This window comes from Rhincodon typus, chromosome 5 (genome assembly GCF_021869965.1).
Source record: "Rhincodon typus isolate 14 chromosome 5, sRhiTyp1.1, whole genome shotgun sequence".
NCBI lineage: Eukaryota > Metazoa > Chordata > Chondrichthyes > Orectolobiformes > Rhincodontidae > Rhincodon > Rhincodon typus.
The window spans coordinates 110048050-110071018 of record NC_063336.1 but is presented as its reverse complement, the minus strand read 5'-3'; the positions used below and the strand labels follow the sequence as shown (position 1 = coordinate 110071018).

Sequence of the window (22969 nt, the reverse complement as noted above, 5' to 3'; positions counted from 1 at the left end):
TCTCCACCTATCCTCTCCTCTATCCCTCTTCTATCCGCCTCCCACTCTCTCCCTATTTATTTCGGAACTCCCTTCCCCTCCCCTTTTTCTGATGAAGGGTCTAGGCCCGAAACGTCAGCCTCTCTGCTCCTATGATGCTGCTTGGCCTGCTGTGTTCATCCAGCCCTGCACCTTGTTGTCTCTAATGCCCTGAGCACCTGGGTTCGAATCCCACCACGGCATACGGTGGAATTTTAATTCCTTAAAAATCTGGATTAGGAGTCTAATGATGACCCTGAATTCATTGCCGATTGACAGAAAAACCCGTCTGTTTCGCTAATGTCATTTAGGGAAGGAAACTGATAATCTTACTTGTTCTGGCCTACATGTGACTCCAGACCCACAACAATGTGGTTGACTCTTAGCTGCCTTCTGGTCAATTAAGAATGAGCCCACATCCAGTGACTGTATTAAAAAAAAAGTATAGCTCTTGCTGTATACATTCTGTAATATGTGCCAAGTGTGATGGGCCTAGCAGCCAACGTCACCGATTGTGAACAGTGGCTACTCTTCGATTTGCTGCAGTGGTTCTGGCACAATGGACTGTCACAGAACAGTGGCACTGTGAGTGCTGCCAGCTACACTGCACGATCGGGTGCCCACACACACACCAGCCAGACATTGAAGGAACTAAGTTCCTTTCAGTTGCTGTACATGGAAAAGTTGTCATGTGGCAATCACAAAGCTTCTGCAATCAACAGTAACCTGAACCACAGGGATTCAGTGCAGTCCTTGCAACATTGAGTGATCAACCCACATGTTTTTTTCTCCAGCAGGGGAGGATGACATGTACTTTGTTCTCTGAATAGCAAATTCAGTGATCTCCCTCATGCAAAAATGGATGAAAAACTGCGAGGTACCTGACAGGAGCCAGACTCAATCATTCTTTACCACATTTAACATCATAGCCACTGGCTATGTGGTTATTGATCTCCAGCTGAAGTGTAGCTCCAGCAGGTAGCAGATTCCAGCGAGGGCTTCTTTATTGTAGCGCAGACATCTCAAACATTGTTTTGCAATGTTTTCCAAACACCATAGTTGGATGTGGCTTCCTACTGATAGAACCTTTCAAGTCCTTCTGTCTCTGCCACTACTCCTACACCTTCGACCCACCCTATTTCCAGCAGCTCTGTGAAGTCTCTGCTTATTCTCCCAGTCATGCTACAGTCCAAGAGGCAGGTTCACTCATGTATTCATGTCTGGGAGCAATTGTTTTTACAGTGAGACTCATCAAACAGTGTGTTTACATTCGGTGAAAAGTACAAAAGTCGATCAGCCAGCTGGTACTAAGTACAAAGGTCTCAATTAGCTCCAGTTAAGGATGGATCACTAAGCTGGCATTTACAAGTTGACATGCTTCTAACTGACAATTTAAAATGAAATTCCCTTTCTGAAACTGCGGCAGTAATTTTCCATTCTGCACAGTAGAGGTTGAAATGGATACGGTTGGCTCTCTAATATACAGTCAGTTTTCACTTATCATCATTTCATCTTTGAAAACAACTTCAAGCTATTTAAAACTGCTCATGATTACTTTTTAATGATACCTTTCTGGCTAAGCATCTTATAACAACATTATTTTTCGGACACATCTGAGGTTAATAATTACAATGTACACAGGTTTCAATGCAGGAAACACTGGATTGTGCAATCTGTTTGAAACACTTATGTAGTCATACAATATCACAGCTGCCTTGCCAAACCCTTCTCCTCTTACCTTACTTTCTTCCTTCCTCAGATCCTTTAATTCGAACCCTTTAGGCATTCTTCTGTATAAAAATGATTTTCTTGTATTTTTCCCACCTGCACACTCTTTGTCCTTACAAACCAGGTGAGTGACATATGAGAAATCAGAGGCGGTCAACCTCTCTGGTTTCAGAAGGTAACAGGAATCACTATTTTACTTTTTCTAGGAGTCACTGTATGTTAATTTCACTAATGTTAATAATATTTAAAATAAAATGAACACTTTAATCATATACAGCTTTGTTCAGGTAGTCAAAGTCAGAACTTACACAACACCAGGTTATAGTCCAACAGGTTTAATTGAAACCACAAGCTTTCGCAGCGTAGGCCCCTTGTCAGGTGAAGTGAAAGAGGAGCACACACACACAGAATTTATAGGCAGAGAGATCAAGGGCAGAGAGATCAAAAGATCATACAAATGGTGTGAGTAGAGTGTTGAACAAGCTGTCTCTGCATGTGATCAAAAGTGTCAGATGGCGTGAGTAAATTGTCAACAGCTGAATAACAAGCGAAGGAATGACCAATAACCTGATCAAAAGAGGCAAAGAGATAATTGCAAATAAAAATAAGATGGTGCTGGAGCCAACCCCACATGACTGGAAGAACATGACAGATATAAAACTCGCCTGCTGAGGGTCTAACCAAACAAGTAATACAAAAAACTGTACAAACTAATTAAGGTAGAGAGATCATAATAATTTATCAAGGTGATGGTGTCAAAACAGGACAGTAAGTAAGATGTTACAGATACAGAACAAAGCAGTGTTCAGGTAGTGTCAGTGGCTTTCTCAGGGCTATTCCAATACTGACCGATAGGAATTAACTTTCATTTTCTCAGAAGTCTTTGTGGTTCTTTGAGCTTGTCTTGTGCCATGATACATTCTGAATAGCTGTTGGTTCTCAAAGACATGATGAGTTTATCATAAATACTTTAATACTGAAATGCTTATTCTTTTTAATGTTTCTGCACTATATTAGGTCATTCTGTACAATTTCCACTTGACAACATATCTGTTTCCTAGATCATAGAGTCCCTACAGTGTGGAAACAGGCCCTTTGGCCCAACAAGTCCACACTAACCCTCAGAGCACCCTCCCAAACCCATCCCCCTATAATTCACCCAATCTACATATCCCTGAACACTACAGGCAATTTAGCATAGCCAATCCACCCTAACCTGCACATCATTGGACTGTGGGAGGAAACCCACGCAGACACGGGAGAATGTGCAAACTCCACACAGACAGTCGCCCAAGGGTGGAATTGAACCCGATTCCCCTGGCACTGTGAGGCAGCAGTGCTAATCACTGAGCCACCTTGCCACCCAGAATCAGAGAATTGTTACAGTGCAGGAAGAGGCCATTTGGCCTATTGTGCCTCCATCGGTTCTATTCCCTATTGCCAATCTCTTGCCTTTTCAACATATCCCTGAACACCATTTATATCAAAATAACAACCTAAAGCCCTTTGGGATGCCTCAGTTGAACCTGCCTCCACCACTTTTCCAGGCAATGCAATACAATATCTAATGTACAAACACAATGTGCACAAGTATATTAGTAACCTTCCTCTTGGACTACAGCATGAAGTGGAGAATGAGCAGCGACCTCACAGATTAGGACTAGCTGTTATAAATAGAATGGGTAGGTTGAGGGGGTCGTGGCAGTGTAACAGATCTCCTTGAAACCCTGATTCCTTAACGGTCTGAGATCAGATTCATTTACCTCAATTTGCACTGTCAGTTTGTCTACCTTATTCCCAATGTTTTGTGCCTTCAGATTCAAAGCCTTTAAGTTTGTGCTATTACCAAATTTATCTTTTTCTTTTACGCTTTTATAGTTCCTTGGCACAATATGACATTATTACCAAAGAAAAACATAGAATGTGTCATTCAGGTCTATCACTAAGCTATAATACTACCTTCTCCTTTACCTTTGATTTTATAATTTTCCATTCAATTGATTCCACTCCCCCAACTACTCAAAATATATCCAGTAGCCTTTTGTTAAAGTTGTGAAGTTCTATTTGCTCTGGCAGCTTCTAATACCTCATGTAACAAGTATCACAGTGCAGCAATGAGCCCAAGAGCCAGTAAATTTAATTCTAGGACCTTATTACCTTACTGTCTACTGTAAACAAACTCACCGAAGAGTTCTAACAGCCTGTGGGTGTTTGGTCAGTATTGTACTTAGGATTAAGTTCATCTGTGTGGCATACTTAAGAGACACAGGGAGGAATTTGTCCAGCCACTGAAAAACATGGGTGTAAGTGAAAAAGTTGAGAGAGATCAGCAAGAGAGAGATGCCCACATTAAGAACAAAAACTCTCATTTTGAAACCTGGCTGTGACTACACACACCCTCTGTCCACTAGAATGTCCAGGACATGATCAGCAAATCAGTGTGACAATTTCCCTCTGTCTGACATGTGTAGACAATTGACAGGAACCATGCAGAGCAACTGTGGACTGCCAGTATTTGACCAGGAGGCTAGTTGGGCCTTAAAGACAGAGGATTCCAGGAAAACCTGGCAAGTAGGAGAATACAATGAGCAGAGCAGAGCAGGGGGCATGAAACAAAGGCAAAGGCAATGAGGTGAGTTTGGGAAGATAGTGTGAAAAAACTTGTTATGGCTCGGAGACAAACTCTCCGTGAAACTTGCCAAACTTGACAACCAATTTCTGGTAAAATTTAGCCTATAGCATACATTACAGAAATTAGTACAATGTCGCATGATCTTGAAGTCACTTGCAGCCTGAAGAAGCTACAGCAAGATGTTTCTCAAATAAAGCTAACATTTTCCTTACTCAGAAGACTCCATTAATATTCTTTAGCATCACACGAGACCAATTATGATTATCTGGAAGCAATAAATGAAAGAACATTATAGAAAAGTATCTTTCATAGTTGAAAATCTTTCAGCAAATTGCAGGCCTCAACAAGCAGAAGCATGGCTGAATTAATGCCAAAGATATAAGAATTATTGCACTGTATCAGGCCTCACTGTGGAACCAAGCAATGTGCATCTCAGTTCATTATTGCGCACAATGTGTGGCTGTATAGCTAATATTGTAGTAAGGCACGGGGGAACTGAACAAAAAGTTACATGCAATTAAGTAAAAAGAGTCTTGATATCTACTTCAATCTGCAAAAAGAAACCCCATTGTTGAGTGAGGTAAATTTAGTGAACATACTTAATGACTAGGGAAACATTGACGCTTTTATCAATGATACGGACTTGCATAAACCTGAGTGTGGTAGCTTAAAAGAAGAATTAATTAGAATCTTAGATGAAGCATTTGCTTTTCATTTGTTCATGGGATGTGGGCTTCACTGCCTAGGCTGGATTTGAGTACCTATCCCTAATCGTCCTTTAGAAGGTGCTGGTGAGATGCCAACTTGAACCACTGCAGTCCTTGGGCATGCAGGGACACCACAGTACTGTTAAGAAATGAGTTCCAGGACTTTGACCCAGTAACAGTGAAGGAACAATGATACACTTCCAAGTCAGGACAATGTGTGACTTGGAGGGGAACTTGCAAGTGGTGGTGTTCCCAAGCATCTGCTACCCTTATCCTTTGAGATGGTAGAGATACAAGTTTGGACGGTGCTGTCAGAGAAGCCTCAGGTGAATTACTACAGTACGCATTGTAACCACTGTTTGTCAGTGGTGAAGGGAGTGTATGTCAAAGGTATGGATGGGCTGCTAATAAAGCAGGCTGCTTTGTCCTCTGTAGTGGCAGTCTTCCTGAGTGATCCTAGAGCTGTACTCATCATGACAAATGGATAGTCTTCTCTCACATTCCTGACAAGGTGCAAAAATCAATAACTGAATCGGGGTAACAAAAGAACTGATTCAGTAGAACAGTGTAAGTTTAACAGCAGAAAGGTACAGGGGAGTCTGCAGGAATGTACATCGACTGCCCAGGCGCACTGTCAACAGTGTGGTGGGTACCCCCACTCCCCCTCAGCCACCCTCCACCAACACACACACACACACACACACACACAAATACGTGCACACACACACACACACACACACACACACACACACACACACACACACACAAATACGTGCGCACACGCACCCATCCCCCATCCCCCAGGCCAAATGCCATTCCAGCAAGTGGAAGGGTTACTTCCAAAGTATGTGTCGCAGCAATACACCTGGACACAATCAGTCAAAAAACGGAATCCCTAAACAATGGCAAGATCCATAAACCAGAAGATATTCTTTAGCAAGATCAACAAACCAAGCTAAAGTTACTGGAGCTCTGTTTCCTAGTAGAGGGAAATAAGATGTACCTTTAAGTTCTTTGGAAAAGGTCTGGCTGTATTTGGTTGAAGTCACATATAGGCCAGTCCAATGTGACAGCCAGGTGATTGATTCATAAATGCCCTTACAAGTGACAATGGCAAGCCACTCAGTTACACCAAAACCACCACAAAATCTAAAACAAATGAAGTCTGATAGACTACCATTATCAGCCCAGGCATTGCAAAAGACAGACAAATCAAACCCTGTCAAACCTGCAAAGTCCTCTCTTCTAATATCTGAGGGTATGTGTATAAATTGGGAGAGCTGACCCACACATGACTTCAAGCAGCAGCTTGACATGATCATACTCACCAAATCCTATCTTACAGACACCACCATCAGCATCTCTGGGTATGCCATGTACCACCAGCAGGAGAGAACTGAAGTCTCATGATAACTGGACAAATATGGTCAAGGAAACCTTATGCTCATCACTAACTATTGTTCCTCCTCAGCTAATGGACCAGTACTCCTCCTTCAACAGTACCTTCTGAACCTGTAATCTCTACCACCTAGATGAACAAGCCCAGCAGATATATGGGAGTATCACCACCTATGTGTTCCATTTGAAGACACACATCAGCCTGACTTGGAGATCTATCATTATTTCTCCACTGTCACTGGGTCAAAATTCTGGAACTCCTGTGCTGACAGTACTGTGGGTGTTCCCAGCCCCATAGAAATCAGCCTTGGAAACTTTCCTTGTCCTTACACGTGACTCCTGACTCAGCAATCTGATCAGCCCTTAAGCACCCTCTAAAGTGGCCCAGGAAGTCACTCAGTTCGAAGTCAATTACGGATGAGCAATAAATACTGGCCTCACCAATGGCCCCCATAACCCAGGAGCAAATTTTAAAAATGTACACAGCCAATAAATGCTAATCTTGCCAGAGATGCCTACATACCATGAATGATTAGGGTGGCACGGTGGCTCAGTGGTTAGCACTGCTGCCTCACAGCTCTGGGGACTTGGGTTTAATTCCACCCTCGGGCGAATGTCTGTGTGGAGTTTCCATGTTCTCCCTGTGTTGGTGTGGGTTTCCTCAGAGAGCTCCAGTTTCCTCCCACAGTCCAAAGATGTGCGGGTTAAGTGGATTGGCCATGCTAAATTACCTTTGTGTTCAGGGATGTATAGGTTAGGTGGGTTAGCCATGGAAAATGCAGGGTTACAGGGATGGGGATGGTCTGGGTGGGATGCTCTTCAGTGGGTCGGTGTAGATTTGTTGGGCCAAAAGGCCTGTTGCCACACTATTAGGGATTCGATGGAATAAAAACAGCAAAGAGGTTCGAGAGCTCCTCAGAAGAATACTCAGCTCCCAAGGTTTATTACAACAAATCAATACACAATGCTGGGAGAAATACAACAGAGGTTGCTTGAGAAAAATCAAAGAGATGTTGATATCACCCAATATTTTCATCATCTATAACTCAGAGCTACCTATTATCATTGTTGCAGATTGTGTCTTATGCGGGACTGAGAGCTGTACTCTTTAAGTTACAGACAGATGAAAAGGTGCATGCTGTCATATACACGAGGCTAATCAGAAATGTAGAGTGATAGAGAAAGAAACATTAGCTGCTATATGGGCTTGTGAAAAGCTTGCCAATTATATACTGGTCTCTGTAATCAAGATAGACAGATCACAAAGTCTTAATGACATGTTTAACTTCTAAGTAACTTGCAAAAGCACCTCCTGCGAGTACAATGATTCATACCGAGAATGACAAGGTTTGGTGCAAATATATTCTGGGAAAACAGAATACAACAGATGCTTTATCCTGTATCCCTATGAAAAGGCCTGAACAAACAGGCATAGTTTTTATTGAAGGTGTTAAAACGTTTACATGATAATGACCATAACACTACTAGGAACATCTGAAGAGACTGAATGACATCAGAAATGCGTAGAATCAAAGGATGGCCAGCAGACATGCAACACAATCTCATTCTCAGGCAGTTCTACGGATACCTCAGTGTGGTAGATGATTCACTCGTTTGTGATGAGGCATTGGTCATTCTGAGAGTCCCAAGACTTTATATAGTGCAACAACTGCACCATGGGTATTGTGGGTCTCACAACATGTCCAACCAGAGCAGGATGTTCGGTTTGGTGACGAGGTCTCAAAAAAAAACATTTAGAAGAAATGATTTCACGCTCTTGTGCTAGACCAGAGAATGTCGATGCTGTCTTTCTTCCCATGGGAATGTAATGGGATGGGCCTCTTCAAACACAGAAAGGAAACATTAATAATCACAGTAAACTACGACTCCAGATGACAGAAATCAGGTCACATGTCTGAAGCAGTGAATACATCACGAAGGAAATCATTGCAACAAATGGAATTTCAGTTACTGTAGATACAGACAATGGACCACAGTTTGCCAAAGAGTCTTTAACTAGTTCACAGCATTATATGGATTTGTTCATACTACAAGCTCACTGAGGTACCATCAAAGCAACTTTGAAGCTAAAAGAAGAGTGTATACAATGAAAGCATTGCTGAGAAAAAATAATATATTTCATTTAGACTTCAGAGCTTAGTTGGCTGGCTGATACTGCAATGGTCCATTTTTAAGGATGGACCTCAACAACATGGACCCACTGGGTTGCAGGCACTGAATGCTTTGGGACTGCTGCATTATTGGATACCCAGCCAATTTCCAATTCTTGCCTTTGAAGGCCCTCATTTGCTGGACCACAGATTCTGACCTTTCATAAAATCCCTACAGTGTGGAAACAGGCCCTTCGGCCCAACAAGTCCACACTGCCCCTCAGAGCATCCCACCCAGACCCATGCTCTGTTAACCCACCTAATCTACACATCCCTGAACACTTTGGGCAATTTAGCATGGCTAATCCACCTAGCCTACACATCTTTGGATTGTGAGAGGAAATCAGAGCACTTGGAGGAAACTCAGACAGACCCAAGAAGAACGTGCAAACTCCACACAGACAGTCGTCCAAAGGTGGAATCAAACCCAGGTTCCTTGTGCTGTGAGTCAGCAGTACTAACCACTGAGCCACCTGTTGAATTCTAAACTGGTATCAAAGTCCTACTTACTCAGTTAGGCCCTGATTTAAAATCAATAGTAGGAACATTGCCTTTTCACAAGTTGTTTTAGGTACAGCCCACCCGGGTCCTACCAGAAAGGAGGCTTCTTGATTTGGCCTGGCAATTTCTTTTGCTTTATACTGAGTGATACAGACAATCTACTGCATTTATCAATTGAGCCATTCATTTAATTTCACTGCCAAATGTTCATGTTGAATTCTGTAACAGATGTCCTTCTAGGAAACTTGAAAGGAGTACAATCACAGATTTGTCACAAAACAATGTTAGAGTTATGTTTTACTTTAAAAAAAAAGACAGGGCAAAGCCAGTCCTGGATGAAGTCAAATCACATTTCAATAATGGATGAAAAGTCATTTAGTGATGTGAACAGTTTGCATCTCTTGATCTGCAATGCCATCAAAATCTACATTCATGAATAAGCATACAACAATGATCCACAATCACATCTAATTGGACTCTTGAAGTGCAGTGGCAGTGTACCTACCTCTGGGCCATGAAGTCTAGGTTCAAATCCCATCTGCCTAGATGTATGTCCATAAGATGTTGGAGTAGGTTGATTAAAATAACTACAACAGTGACAAAAATCAATTGATAAAGCTTTCCTGATTTTCCATGGGAATCCCTAAGATTTTATTAATTCTAATAATTACCTTCAGCTCCTTTCTCCCCTGATTTTGTTCATAAACCTTTTCCAGGACAACCTGACTAATATGTTTAATTTTCCATAAACTGCCTGAAAAGGCAATACCTTCTACCTTGACAATGTACAAAGCCACTGCTTTTTCCTGAGCTTGAATGGGTGGTTGGGACAGCTTAGGAATATTCCAGTGGTAAAAGTGGAGCGAGATTGTTACTTGTATGATATGAGAACATAAGAACAAAGAAACAGGAGCAGGACTAGGCCATCTGGCCCTTCGAGCCTGCTCTGCCATTCAATAAGATCATGGCTGATTTTTTTTGTGGCGTGAGATCCACTTACCCACCCTCTCACCATATCCCTTAATTTTTTGAGAAGTAAAAGAATTAGCTTTAAAAACATTCAATGAGGAAGCCTCAACTACTTCACTGGGCAGGGAATTCCATGGATTCATAACCCTTTGGGTGAAGAAGTTCCTCCTCAATTCAGTCCTAAATCTGCTCCCCCTAATTTTGAAGCTATGCCCTCTTGTTCTAGTTTCACCCGCCAGTGGATACATCCTCCCTGCTTCTATCTTACATAAAATTATGAAGGGAATCGATGTTTCTAAAAGAACCACCCCCTCATTCTTCTAAATTCCAATGAATTCAATCCCAGTCTACTCAGTCTCTCCTCATATGCCAACCCTCTCAACTCTGGAATCAACGTAGTGAATCTCCTCTGCACCCCCTCCAGCGCTAGTACATCCTATCTCAAGTATAGAGACCAAAACTGCACAGAGTGCTCGAGGTATGGCCTCACCAGCACCCTATACAGCTGTAACATAACCTCGGAGACAGCATAAACTGCAAATGCTGGAGTCAGAGACAACAGTGTAGAGATGGAGGAATTTCTGAAGAAGGGTCCCGGCCTGAAACATCGATTTTCCTGCTCCTCTGATGCTGCCTGGCCTGCTGTGTTCCTCCAGCTCCACACTGTGTAACATAACCTCCCTGCTTTTAAACTCAATCCCTCAAGCAATGAAGGACGACATTCCATTTGCCTTCTTAATTACTTTTGCACCTGCAAACCAACCTTCTGCGATTCATGCGCAAGGACACCCGGGTCCCTTTGCACAGCAGCATGCTACAATGTTTTAACGGTTCAAATAATAGTCCTTTTTACTGTTATTAATTAATATTAATATTAATATTATTTTACTGTGTTTGGATGACTTCACATTTATCAACATTGTACTCCATCTGCCAGACATTTGCCCACTCAAACTATCTATATCCCTGTATATTCACTGCCATTGAGAGTGAAGAAAATGTGCGTTGTCTTATTTAATAAGTTGCAGTTGAATAAAGGGGGCAGATTTCTTAAAATTTAGATATCTCATCATAGGAAACAAAATGATGGCAAAGAAAGCAGAATACAGCTTCGGAGGATTTAGCAGCAGGAAGAGCATCCAGCCTTTCTGTTAAAGCAGTGATTGTGCCGCTCCCAGTGCCTTTAGCTGGATTAAAATTTCACAAAACTACAAAATAACCAATTTACTAACACTCATATTATACCTTAAAACAAAGTCCAAATCTATTCTCGCATTTTTAGGAAAATTCAAACTCGGAAATTTTTCATTTTTTAAAGCAACTTTAAAAAATGCCATAAAATTACACTCAAAGAAATACTAAAAAAAAGCATAAATCCTAGAAAGGATAAATACATGTTTTAAACAGTGCAAACAAATTACAATAAATGAAACACCTGCTGTTGTCTGCGCTCAGTGCTCTATTTTAATCTAATATGAACCAACACCATTGCAGCAGGCTCACATTGCCTGGGGGTGGAGACATAATAACAAACTGAGATGGATTCCAGCTTAAAGATCAACAGATTAGTATAAAACAGCAAGGAAATTTGGGCATAACATAAGTATGTATGTAACACCCCTGCACTCATATTTTCACAACTGTTTACACTGGGGATTTGGTTTTTGTCCCTAATATACATGATGAAATTCTACCCTATAGAGTTGTAGAAAACTGCAGCACAGAAACAAGCCATTGTCCTGATCAAAATTGCTTGTCATTTAGTCTAAGCTTAGTCAGTTCTTATACTGTTAAGTTTCCACCAACTGATATCTAGTTCAGCAATAGTTTGCAGCAGAAAATTCCAAATCTTGAGATACCCTTTTAGGTGATCTTTATTTCTAACATCCCTGCAATTTTTTGATAATTTTAAAGATGTGGATTTTTACAACGATCTCATTCATCATTAGTTTGTCCTACTCATAGGTCCTCGTAAATCTTCAAGATTTCTGTTAGGCCACCTTCTAATATAAAACACCTTCCAATACGAAATATTTTCTAATCCTTTCATCTTGAATAAAAGAAGCCCTAAGGTCTGAAGTCTTTTTTTATAACTGTAACTTGTTATCCCTAGAAAGGAAAGAGTGAATGTCCATTGTATCTTTCCATTGCTTTTAAACTGCTTCTATAATGGCATGCCAAAACCTGCACACAACATGTCAACTGCAGCCTAAGATCTTACACAAATTCACCACACCTCTACTTGTTAAAAATTTTACGCCTTGAAGCAAAGCGTACAAAAGAAACATTACTGTTTCAATATTCAGTTAATTTCTTATGGTAGAAATCAATAACAGTTTGAGGCCCATAGCTTTCTTTGATTTGAGAATTATCCCTGATTCATTGCAATTTTGGCAATTTCTTGGGCTAACAACTTGATAAACATCTGCACAAAACAACTTCTAGAGCAACCTCACTTGAACATCACAAATGCAATATATTTACATACTTCATTGAAAATTGATTTAATGTATAGCAACAGCTGTAATTCACACCCACTCAATTCAGCAGTCTTCAAATATAGTACATCTGAACAAGACCATTGACTTTTTAATAGGGTTGCAGTTCCATCAGTCTCATAACGGGTTGGGAGACTAGAGGAGTAACAGCAAAGAATTGACAGTAATACTGCACAATTTTTATCTTCAGTAACTCTAAGGGGTAGATTTTCACAGAGTTGAAATGTGTCAACCAGAATAGTTTCGAGATTCCCAAGGCTGTTTCCAGCATATCTAATTATCTTCAAGAAGCAATAAATATGACAACTGTGGCAGATTGTAAGTTCTGAATTCCCAACATCAATGACTCTGTTGTGGGAATAGGCACCTCCTCCCCACGTTATTTTTATGGATCCAGGCTAACGTTTCTCATGGAAATATTTTTCAATTGTTCAATGATTATTTACATAAGATAAGCAGGTGTCAGGTGTTTGGAGTTTCTGCTATTGGTTTTTTAAATATCACACTGATTGACACTCTTTAAGGTCTCTAGTAAAAGTTGATTATTGTAGAAAGCTGATTGAACTTTTTTTCATATCTATTGGGTGCATAGGCATGTAAGTGCCAGATTTGTATAGTGGGTATGAGGGGCCATGGTGGAGGTGGGGTGAGATATAGGTTAATCTGGTGGTATGAGGGCATGGGGAAGAGTGGGTAGAAATGCATAGCTTGGTGTAGAGAATATAAGGAACCATGGTGGAGTGGGTGAAGGACATAGGTTGCAATGACGGGTGTGACAGGCCACAGGGATGGGTGGACAGCACAGTTTGGCATGGAGGCTGTGCAGAGACATGTGGCCTATGTGGAAGAGTTGCCTTGGAAGGTATGAGAAGCTATGGAAGATGATTGGAGAGGCATACCTTAGCATAAAGGTATGTGGGGTTATGGGAGAGGGTAGAGGTGCATACCTTGACGTGGAGAGTATTGGGGCCATGGAGGATTGAGGGGGACCATAGTATTGAAGGAGAATGGTGGGTGTTTGACTGTGTGCAATGGGTGAGAGTGAGGGCTGTTTTCTGTCTCATTACTTTTATAAAACTGAGATCAGGTCCCAGAACTCTGAGGAAGGTCTTTTTAAACTGTTTGCCTCAACAACTAACAGGCCCTGTAGCTGCCACAGAACTCTTAAGGGGCAGCAGGCCCAACTCTAAAACTAATGATTCCCAACAACAAAATGCTGCCTTGTGGACATTTTATTTGTAGGGTGGATCAGTGGCTGAGGTGAGAAATTTTGATTCTTAGCGCCTGCCTTGAAGAATAAAAATCCAGCTCTAAATGATTGTCTTAACTGCAGTCTTTTCAGACAATAAACTGAATTGTATATCACATTTTGTTTTACTCAGTTTAAACAATGACATTAGGTTGGATTGACTATGGGCTACGTGTAGTTAATTTGCAAATGCCAATGCCAGGAACACCACCACCATCTGAAACTTCTTCTTCAAGCCATTCACCATCCTGACTTGGAAATATATCACCTTTCCTTAAGTATCGCTGGATCAAAATTCTGAAATTCCTTCCCTAGTGGCATTATAGGTCTACATACATGGATTGCAGTATATCAAGATTTCAGCTCATCACCACCTTCTCAAGAACAACTAAGGACCGGCACTAAATGCTGACCCAGCCACTGATGCCCACATCCCACTAGTAAATAGAAAAGAATGAAGAATATCATTATGAATCACTATACAGAGTATAAATCTTCCCCAACACTTCTTTACCAATAGGAAACTTATGTATTTTTAGCTTCTTTATTTTGACTGCGAGAATAACGTCAGTGAACAAACTTGATTTATAATTAAAAATACATATACCTTTACATACAGTTGCTGGAATTCATCCAGGTTCAGTCTGCCACTAGGACAGTCTTTAAGAAATCCTTTGTACCATTGTTTGAGTTCGTGTTCATTAAATTCTGTGTTCTTCACCAGATCTTCCATGACCTCAGGGGCAAGTTTGCTGTTCTGTTTCCCCATTGTCCCTGAAAAGACAAAGTATGGCATTTAAAAAGGTAATTAGTCATCATGTTAATTCAACATTCTCAAGTGCTGGATATAAGTTTTCAATTTTCCAATGGCAAATAAGTAATTTTATTCATTATGATATGGATGATAATCAGTAACACGATGGAGAAACAAAAGGATAAAAGAATGTGCAAATATTGTAATAATGCCTGGCATATTCAGTACATGAGAAACTATAGTGAAGACGGCACCAAAAGTAATGAACTATTTTTCACTCATCTCATTTATGACGGAGCTTGAATGCTTGCTAGTAAAAAGCAATTTTTCTTGTTGGTCATGGGTGGGAAAGGAATTTCCTTTATCCCCTGACGTTTCCTGAACACTGGGCTGGATTGTACTGATGCCACCCACCCAATGGAAATGCTGGTCGTCACCCTGCTTGCTAGAAACCCAGCTGTTTTAGGGTCAGCCTTAATGTTTCAGGGTGAAATTTGCAGTCCTATCTTGGAAGAAGTCCCACCCTACAAATCAGCTAGGTAATCCGATTGGCAGACAGTTCTGTAGGCCCAGCAGTGCTAGGATCAAGCTATGGCTATTGCTGGAATTAAAGGCAGTCCCTGAGGAAGAGGCTGTTGGACACCGGACTAAGAAGGCAAGTTTGTTTGGGAGATCCCATCGTAGGATGAAAGGAGTGCAGGGCTCAGTCAGAAAAGCCAGGGAAAGGGGATTGAAGAATGGGGGGATGGTGGTGGCACAGTCAATCAATGGAATATTGACTCTGATAGGCATAGGGGATCCCCAAAAAGAGGTTCTCAAGTTCTTGCCCAGTAGTAGCCCTCTCAATGAAGTCTGCCTCCACCTTCCCCTGCCACACATAATTTAGAAGTAGAAGCAGAGTGATGCCCTTAAATGGCCAATAACTGGTCATTTATGGGTCTACAAAGGCTTAAGGGCAGTCACCTGCCTTGGCTCACTGTAATACGGGAGGCAGGCTGTGATCGGACAAGTGGTAGAAAGGCCATTTGATGTCTGTCCTCATGCCTCTAACATGCAGGGGTGGTGAAATATTAAGTAAAGTTCATTACATCCAACCCAACCCAATATGCCGAACTCTGGATGAAATGGTATTGCTGCTGAATGTCAGTCTTGACTTCCATTAAATTGACTTGCCAAATCTCATGCAAACTTTTGTTATTTACATAATTGGTATTTATAATTGTTTACATACACCCATGCTCAAGGCAATAGGATTTCAATAATGAAATGTTAAATTGCAATTCTATTTCTTCCAATAAATTAAAATTTAATCCATGCCACAAGAATATGACACAAGGTTACTTTTCATTGTAACAAAAACTGAAAGAACTGTGAATGCTGTAAATCAGGAACAAGAACAGAAGTTGCTGGAAAAGCTCAACAGGTCTGGCAGCATCTCCAAAGAAAAATCAGAGTTAATGTTTTGGGTCCAGTTTCGGGTTCTGAGGAAGGATCACCGGATCCGAAACGTTAACTCTGATTTTTCTTCACAAATGCTGCCAGACCTGCTGAGCTTTTCCAGCAACTTCTATTCTTGTTACTTCTTATCTTAGCCTGTTGAAAATGTATTTGTTTACACAATATAAATTAATTTGTAGAAGGTTATAGGGGAATTTAATATTTTTCATCATTTTTAGATATGTTGTAAACAATGTTGATCCCTAAGATTTCATGCACAGGAGAGAATAGCTGGTTACAAAAAGCAAAAATACAATTCAGATGCAATTTTGAATTAAGCTACCAATATAGGGTGCAGCTGATCCACAATCAGAATCATCTTGTAACTATTCACAGAAGAAGAGCAGTCAGCTTCGGAACAGCAGATTCTAAATTAACTCAGTATACTTTCAGCAAAGTAGATTGGAAATACACAGTCGGATTTTACAGATGAATGTGGACCAACTTAACTCCCCAGAAAATTCCAAGTGTATCCATGTATTCACACTGCCATTGAATAAGTTTAGTTTGAATGATTACAGAGGATGGCAAAACAAACTGCATCATACTTTGTTGCATGTCCATAACTGTGATTGATCTCGATTACTGTTGCACAGACTCTGGCTGCAAACAGCCTCAGATTCACTGCAGAGTACCTTTGCTCAAGCTTAATGGAACTAAATCAAATTGTTCTCAGTTGCAGTTTACTTATTACAGTCCATTGTCAACCAGCACGTTGTGAAATAGGCTGATGAAATGCTGCCCTTTCTCAGAAAAAAAAGCTAGTTATTCATAGCATTCTTATCTTGCAAGGCCTACAACAGTTTTTTTTTAATATAATGGCTACCAAATGAGAAGGTTCCTTTAATGCTGATTATTCAAAAATATAAATCTGGATCCTTTAATATTTACTGTACAATATTTCCACTTGTGAGGCACTAACAGTGTGATGAAACTCTCTAATTGTAAATGGATGTTAAAACATGGAAACAAATGCAAAGTATTTTAAATAGATAATGAATCTGGTTAAGAGGTCAGACATCCAATAGTCTGTTCATGCAACTGTACCTATTTGAAAACATTGTTTATCAGCTTTTTCTCTTCAATCAATTCCATCAATTGCAAAATGTTTATTTATACAAGTTAAATTGAAGTCAAAAACTAATAGATTCTGCTATTGAAACTTTAAATGTCTAAATGTTGAAACTTTTATGGGTCTGTAGTGAAAGCAGATTTTAAGAAGTTATGAGCTCATGACTTTTTTTTAAAAAAATGCTTCCCCACACATAGTATTCTGATTCCTGGGTTCATTAGTTCTGTACTAAGGTACAAGGGCTTGTCAGTTCTACACACTGGAATGGAGGGAATGAGGAATCAGCAGGTTTGGGGCGGGGGTGTACAGCGAGGTGTTGACATGAGACACTTAGGAATGTATGATATGGATGGGGAAATGGGAAATGTGTGGGTGGTGAAGGGGTGCAGGGGCTAGAGGGCTAATTCTTGTTTGATTGTGATTACAACTAGAAGCAGAACACCTAAGTGGGCCTTTTAACCAACGCTCCCTCCCCCACCTCTCGACAGCTAGCAGCCCACGTGGCTGCCTCCCAACACTTTCCAGGTGTGTGGCATGCTTGAGTCCTGCTATCATCTGCACAAATCTCACTACCCACTTCTAGGATGAGAATCCAGCCAAATTTAAATTAAACTATTACATCTTTTCCCATTGCTTTTATTCATTCAGTTTGGCACTCAGTTGAAATTGCAATTCTGAAGTATGTTTGTTTACTCAGGGAGTTTTATGGTCTCCTGGATACAATCCAATTGCCTGATCCTTTTGTAAGTGCTTCATATTGTTTGTATAGCTACTTTGAAGAGTCTGTTTGTTTACTCAGAGTTTTATGCACTGCTCAATGGCTTTCAATGTAATAGGGCTTGCGAGTTTGTTCATAAAATGGATAATGGGTGATAGAGATGAGGAAGGGGAGTGTTTTTGAAGAGGTCAAGTGGCTCAAATGGTATTTTATGCCTGGTAAAAACCGAAAGAACTGCGGATGCTGTGAATCAGGAACAAAAACAAAGTTGTTGGAAAAGCTCAGCAGGTCTGGCAGCGTCTGTGAAGAAAAAAAAGTTAACATTTCAGGGTCCAGTGACCCTTCCTCAGAACTTTTCCCTTGGTGGGCAGAACTGAGGAAGGGTAACCAGACCCGAAATGTTAACTCTGTTTTTTTCTTCACAGATGCTGCCAGGCCTGCTGAGCTTTTCCAACAACTTTGTTTTTGTCGCCTTCACTATGGAAATCTGGCCAACTCTTTTACAAGTTTTCTTCTCAGCCATTTTCTCCCAGAATTGCAAACTACTTCCTTCCTGACATCTCACCCTTGTGAGCATAGCTTCCACCTTCACATTACCTCTTCTGCTTTCAATCAGATAAATACTGCAATAAATCAGTTGGGCTTTGAACTACCTACACAGTCCCTTAATCTCCCTTTCCCTATCTCCTTTTGTCCAAAGATGTGCAGGCTAGGTGGATTGGTCATGCTAAATTGCCCGTAGTGTTCACGGATTTGTACATTAGGAGGGTTATAGGGGGATGGGTTTGGGTGGGTGCTCTGAAGGTCGGTATGGACTTGTTGGGCTGAAGAGCCTGTTTCCACACTGTAGGGATTCTATTCTATTCTATTCTATTTTTGTCAGTCTCCATGCTCTTTCCATGCATCCATTGTCTCCTTAAGACAGATGATGAAAGGGCAAAAGCAAATATATCATCGGAATGTTACCATCCCTTCTGAACATCTTAATGTGTTAAACAAGTGTTTTGCTTTCAACTTTTTTTTTTAGGAAATACTGCAAAAATAAGGAGAGATCGAAATAAGCTATAAAGCTGGCACCATCCTCCCCCAGTTCTCTCAGAAATGTGAAGTACGTCGCTAATGTTACCACTTCTAACTGACAATAAAACACAGGTGGAGTGATTTAATTTGCTGAATTTAAAACTAGACTGACCTCTTGTAGTGCAGTGATAGTGTCCTTACCCCTGGATCAGGAGGCCTGAGTTCAAATGGGGAGGCAGTAGCCTAGTGGTATTATTGCTGGACTGTTAATCCAGAGACCCAGATAATGTTCTGGGGACCGAGGTTCAAATCCCACCACGGCAGATGGTGGAATTTGAATTCAATAATTATCTGGAATTAAGAATCTAATGATGACCATGAATGCATTGTCAATCGTCAGGAAAAAACCCATCTGGTTCACGAATGCACTTTCGGGAAGGAAACTGCCATCCTTACTTGGTCTGGCCTACATGTGACTCCAGACCCACAGCAATGTGGTTGACTCTGAACTGCCCTCTGGGCAATCAGGGATAGGCAATAAATGCTGCCTAGCCAGTGATGCTCTCGTCCTGTTAATGAATAAAAAAAAGCCTCACCTGCTTTAGAGATGTGTAATAAAATTTCTGAACAGGCTAGAAAAAAAAAAGTTGAAAACTAAATTGGGCCAGTAACAAACAAAAACAAAAAAAAAGTCACAGTGATTTGGTGATGAGAAAAAAAAATCTTTGTGTGTTATACCATTTCGGATGCAGAAGAATTTTTAAAAAAAATTGGCCCACCTTTTCCTCTCCCTACTTTTCCCTTGGTAGTTTGCATTGCCCTTAACAGGCTTTGCACACAAATTAATCAATTAGAAAACATGGGTGATTTACTAGTTGACAAACGAGAGAGGTGACTTGATTGAAACATATAAAACCCTGAGGATTTTGACATGGTAGTTTTGGAAAGGATGTTTCCTCTCATGGGAGAAGCAAGAACTAGGCGTCACAGAGATAAGGCAAAATATTATCTCTCAGAGGCTTCAATATTTTTGGAACTCTCTTCCTGGAACAGTGGTAGAAGCAGAGTCACAGAATTATACAGTAAGGAACCAGACCCTTCAGTCCAACTCGTCCATACTGACCAGGTATCCAAAACTGATCTAGTCCCATTTGCCAGCATTTGACCCATATCCCTCTAAACCCTTCCTATTCATATACCCATCCAGATGCGTTTTAAATGTTGTAATTGTAACAACCTTCGCCACTTCCTCTGGCAGCTCGTTCCATACATGCACCACCCTCTGCGTGAAAAGGTTACCCCTCAGTTCCCTTTTAAATCTTTCCCCTCTCACCTTAAACCCGTGCCCTCTAGTTTTAGACTCCCTTATCCTGGAAAACTGACCTTCACCCTATCCGTGACCCACATGATTTTATAAATCTATAAGGACACCCCTCAGCCTCTGCATTGCAGGGAAAAAAGCCCCAGCCTATTCAGCCTCTCGCTAGAGCTCAAAACCTCCAAGTCAGGAACATCCTTGTGAATCTTTTCTGAACTCTTTCAAGTTTAACTTAAACATCTTTCCTATAATGGAAGAACTAGAATTGAACACAGTATTCCAAAAGTGGCCTAACCACTGTCCTGTAATAGCTATAATGTGTCATCCCAAGCTCCTACAGTCAATGCACTGACAACTGAAAGCAACCATGCAAGATGTCTTCTTCACCACCCTGTCTACACAAGACTTCACTTTCAAGGAACTATGCACCTGTACTGCTAGGTCTCTGTTCAGCACCATTCCCCAGGACCTTACCATTAAGTGAATAAGTCCTGCCCTGATTTGCCTTACCAAAATGCAACACCTCACATTTAACTAAATTAAACTCCATCTGCCACTCCTCAGCCCATCAGTCCATCTGATCAAGGTCCCATTGTACTCTGGGATAACCTTCCTCACTGCCCACTACACCATTCATTTTGGTGTCATCTGCAAACTTGTTAACCATACGTCCTATATACACATCCAAATCATTTATATAAATGACGAAAAGCTGTGGACCCAGCACCAATCCTTGCAGCATACCACTAGTCACAGACCTCCAGTCCAAAATACAGCCCTCCACCATCATCCTCTATCTCCTACCTTCAAGCCTATTTTGTGTCCAATTGGCTAGGTCCTCCTGGATTCCATGTGATCCAACCTTGCTAACTAGTCTACCATGCGGAACCTTGTCGTATGCCTTGCTGAAGTCCATATAGATACCGTTTACCACTCTGCCTTCAATCTTCTTTGTCACTTCTTCAACAAACTCAATCAAGTTAGTGAAAGCTGATTTCCCATGCACAAAGCCACGTTTACTCTCCCTAATCAGTCCTTTCCTTTCCTAATATATATAAACCCTGTCCCTGAGGATTCCCACCAACAACTTACCCACCACTGACATCAGGCTCACTTGTCTATAGTTCCCTGGCTTTTCCTTACCTCCTTTCTTAAACAATGGCAGCACATTAACCAACCTCCAGTCTTCTGGCACCTCACCTGTGGCTATTATTGATGCAAATATCTCAGCAAGGGGCTCAGCATTTTCTTGCCTAGCTTCCCACAAAGTTCTGGGATATGCCTGATCAGGTCCTTAGGATCTTTATGCGTTTTAAGATGTCAGCACCTCCTTCTGTAACAAGAGCAATTTAAGATATCACTGTTTATTTCCACAAGTTCCCTAGCTTCCATATCCTTCTCCAGAGTAAATACTGATGTGAAATACTCATTTAGTATCTCACCCACCTCCTGTGATTCCTGTTGATCTTTAAGGGGCACTATTCTCTCTCTAGTTACTCTTTTTCCCTTAATGTATTTGTAGAATCTCTTTGGATTCTCCTTAACCCTATTTGCCAAAGATACTTCATGTCCCCCTTTTGCCCTCCTGATTTCCCTCTTAAGTATACTCCTACTGCCCTTATATTCTTCTGGGGATTCACTCGATCCCAGCTGTCTATACCTGGACATATGCCTCCTTCTTTTTCTTGATTAGAGTCTCAACTTCTCTAGTCAACCAGCATTCCCTAGGATCAGGCTCCGCAGTCCTGTTAAAATGTGCAACAGATGCCTCTACACACTGTATTCGAGAGCTGGTCACCTTTAATAATAAAAAGGGAAACCGATGATGATGGCAGCTCAACTTCTGTTCACCACTTGATTACAATTTTACTCAATTGTTTAAAGACAGTATATTTCAACAGCACTAAGCAGCTTGCTGCACAAAATCTTTTTTATGGTTTAGTCAATAAAATGTAAACTCAAAACAGCTTAGCTTACACCATTATGTAGTACTCTATAATGAGGTACTCAGAAGAAGTACTTATCAATACTGCAATTAAATACACAGTTATGGACTGGTGGCTACTCAATATTTATTTCACGAAGTTCCACCATAGGTTAAAGTGAATAATGGGCCTTTTCTACTCAATAATGAGGCTGTGGCTGGGGCCTTCCTTTAAAATGGCAATTGGGTCCCAAATGCAGAAACTTCAGCCACATCTCCAGGTGGTAGCATGTGACTCGCATGGCAGGGAAACCAAATTTAGTTGGACCATTTGAACTCAGTGTTCAAACATACTTGTTTCACCATTATGGCTGTTGCAAGGTTTTTAATGTTCAATGTGAGAGTCATGAATATTTGGAACAGACATAAAAGCATTTGAAAAGGAAAACAAATTTTGCTTAATTGTCTTGATGTGAAATTTTCTTAAAATCTCCCACTCTTAAATCTGTAGAAAAACAGACTAACTCGGTTTAAAATTTGCAATATTGCTTTGATTCATAGGCCAGCAAGTATAGCGTCTGCTTGTGCAGCATTGGTTGACATTTTCCTTAAGGCTATTATTATATTGTGAAAACTTGGCTGTGTTTCTAAATTTACTCTTAGCTCCACTGGGGTTCTGAGTTCACAGTTTGATTGACAGCTTAAGGGGCGGGCTGTTTGTGATGTTAAGAATAAACAGAGTTTGTTTCTTTTAATAGGAGATGCACTGGTTGAGATTAAAAATATTTGGATGGG

General features: G+C 40.8%; 1 protein-coding gene across 2 annotated transcripts in view; it reads right to left on the bottom strand.

The window, feature by feature from the left end:
- Positions 1-22969, bottom strand: part of LOC109936085 (visinin-like protein 1) — a 118647-nt gene that overhangs the window by 64048 nt on the left and 31630 nt on the right. For both annotated transcript variants that reach the window (XM_048597410.1, XM_048597411.1), the window contains exon 2: positions 14479-14645. In XM_048597410.1, coding sequence (XP_048453367.1) covers positions 14479-14640 — 162 coding nt within the window. In that variant the 5' untranslated portion in view covers positions 14641-14645. The remainder of the gene's footprint in view (positions 1-14478; positions 14646-22969) is intronic.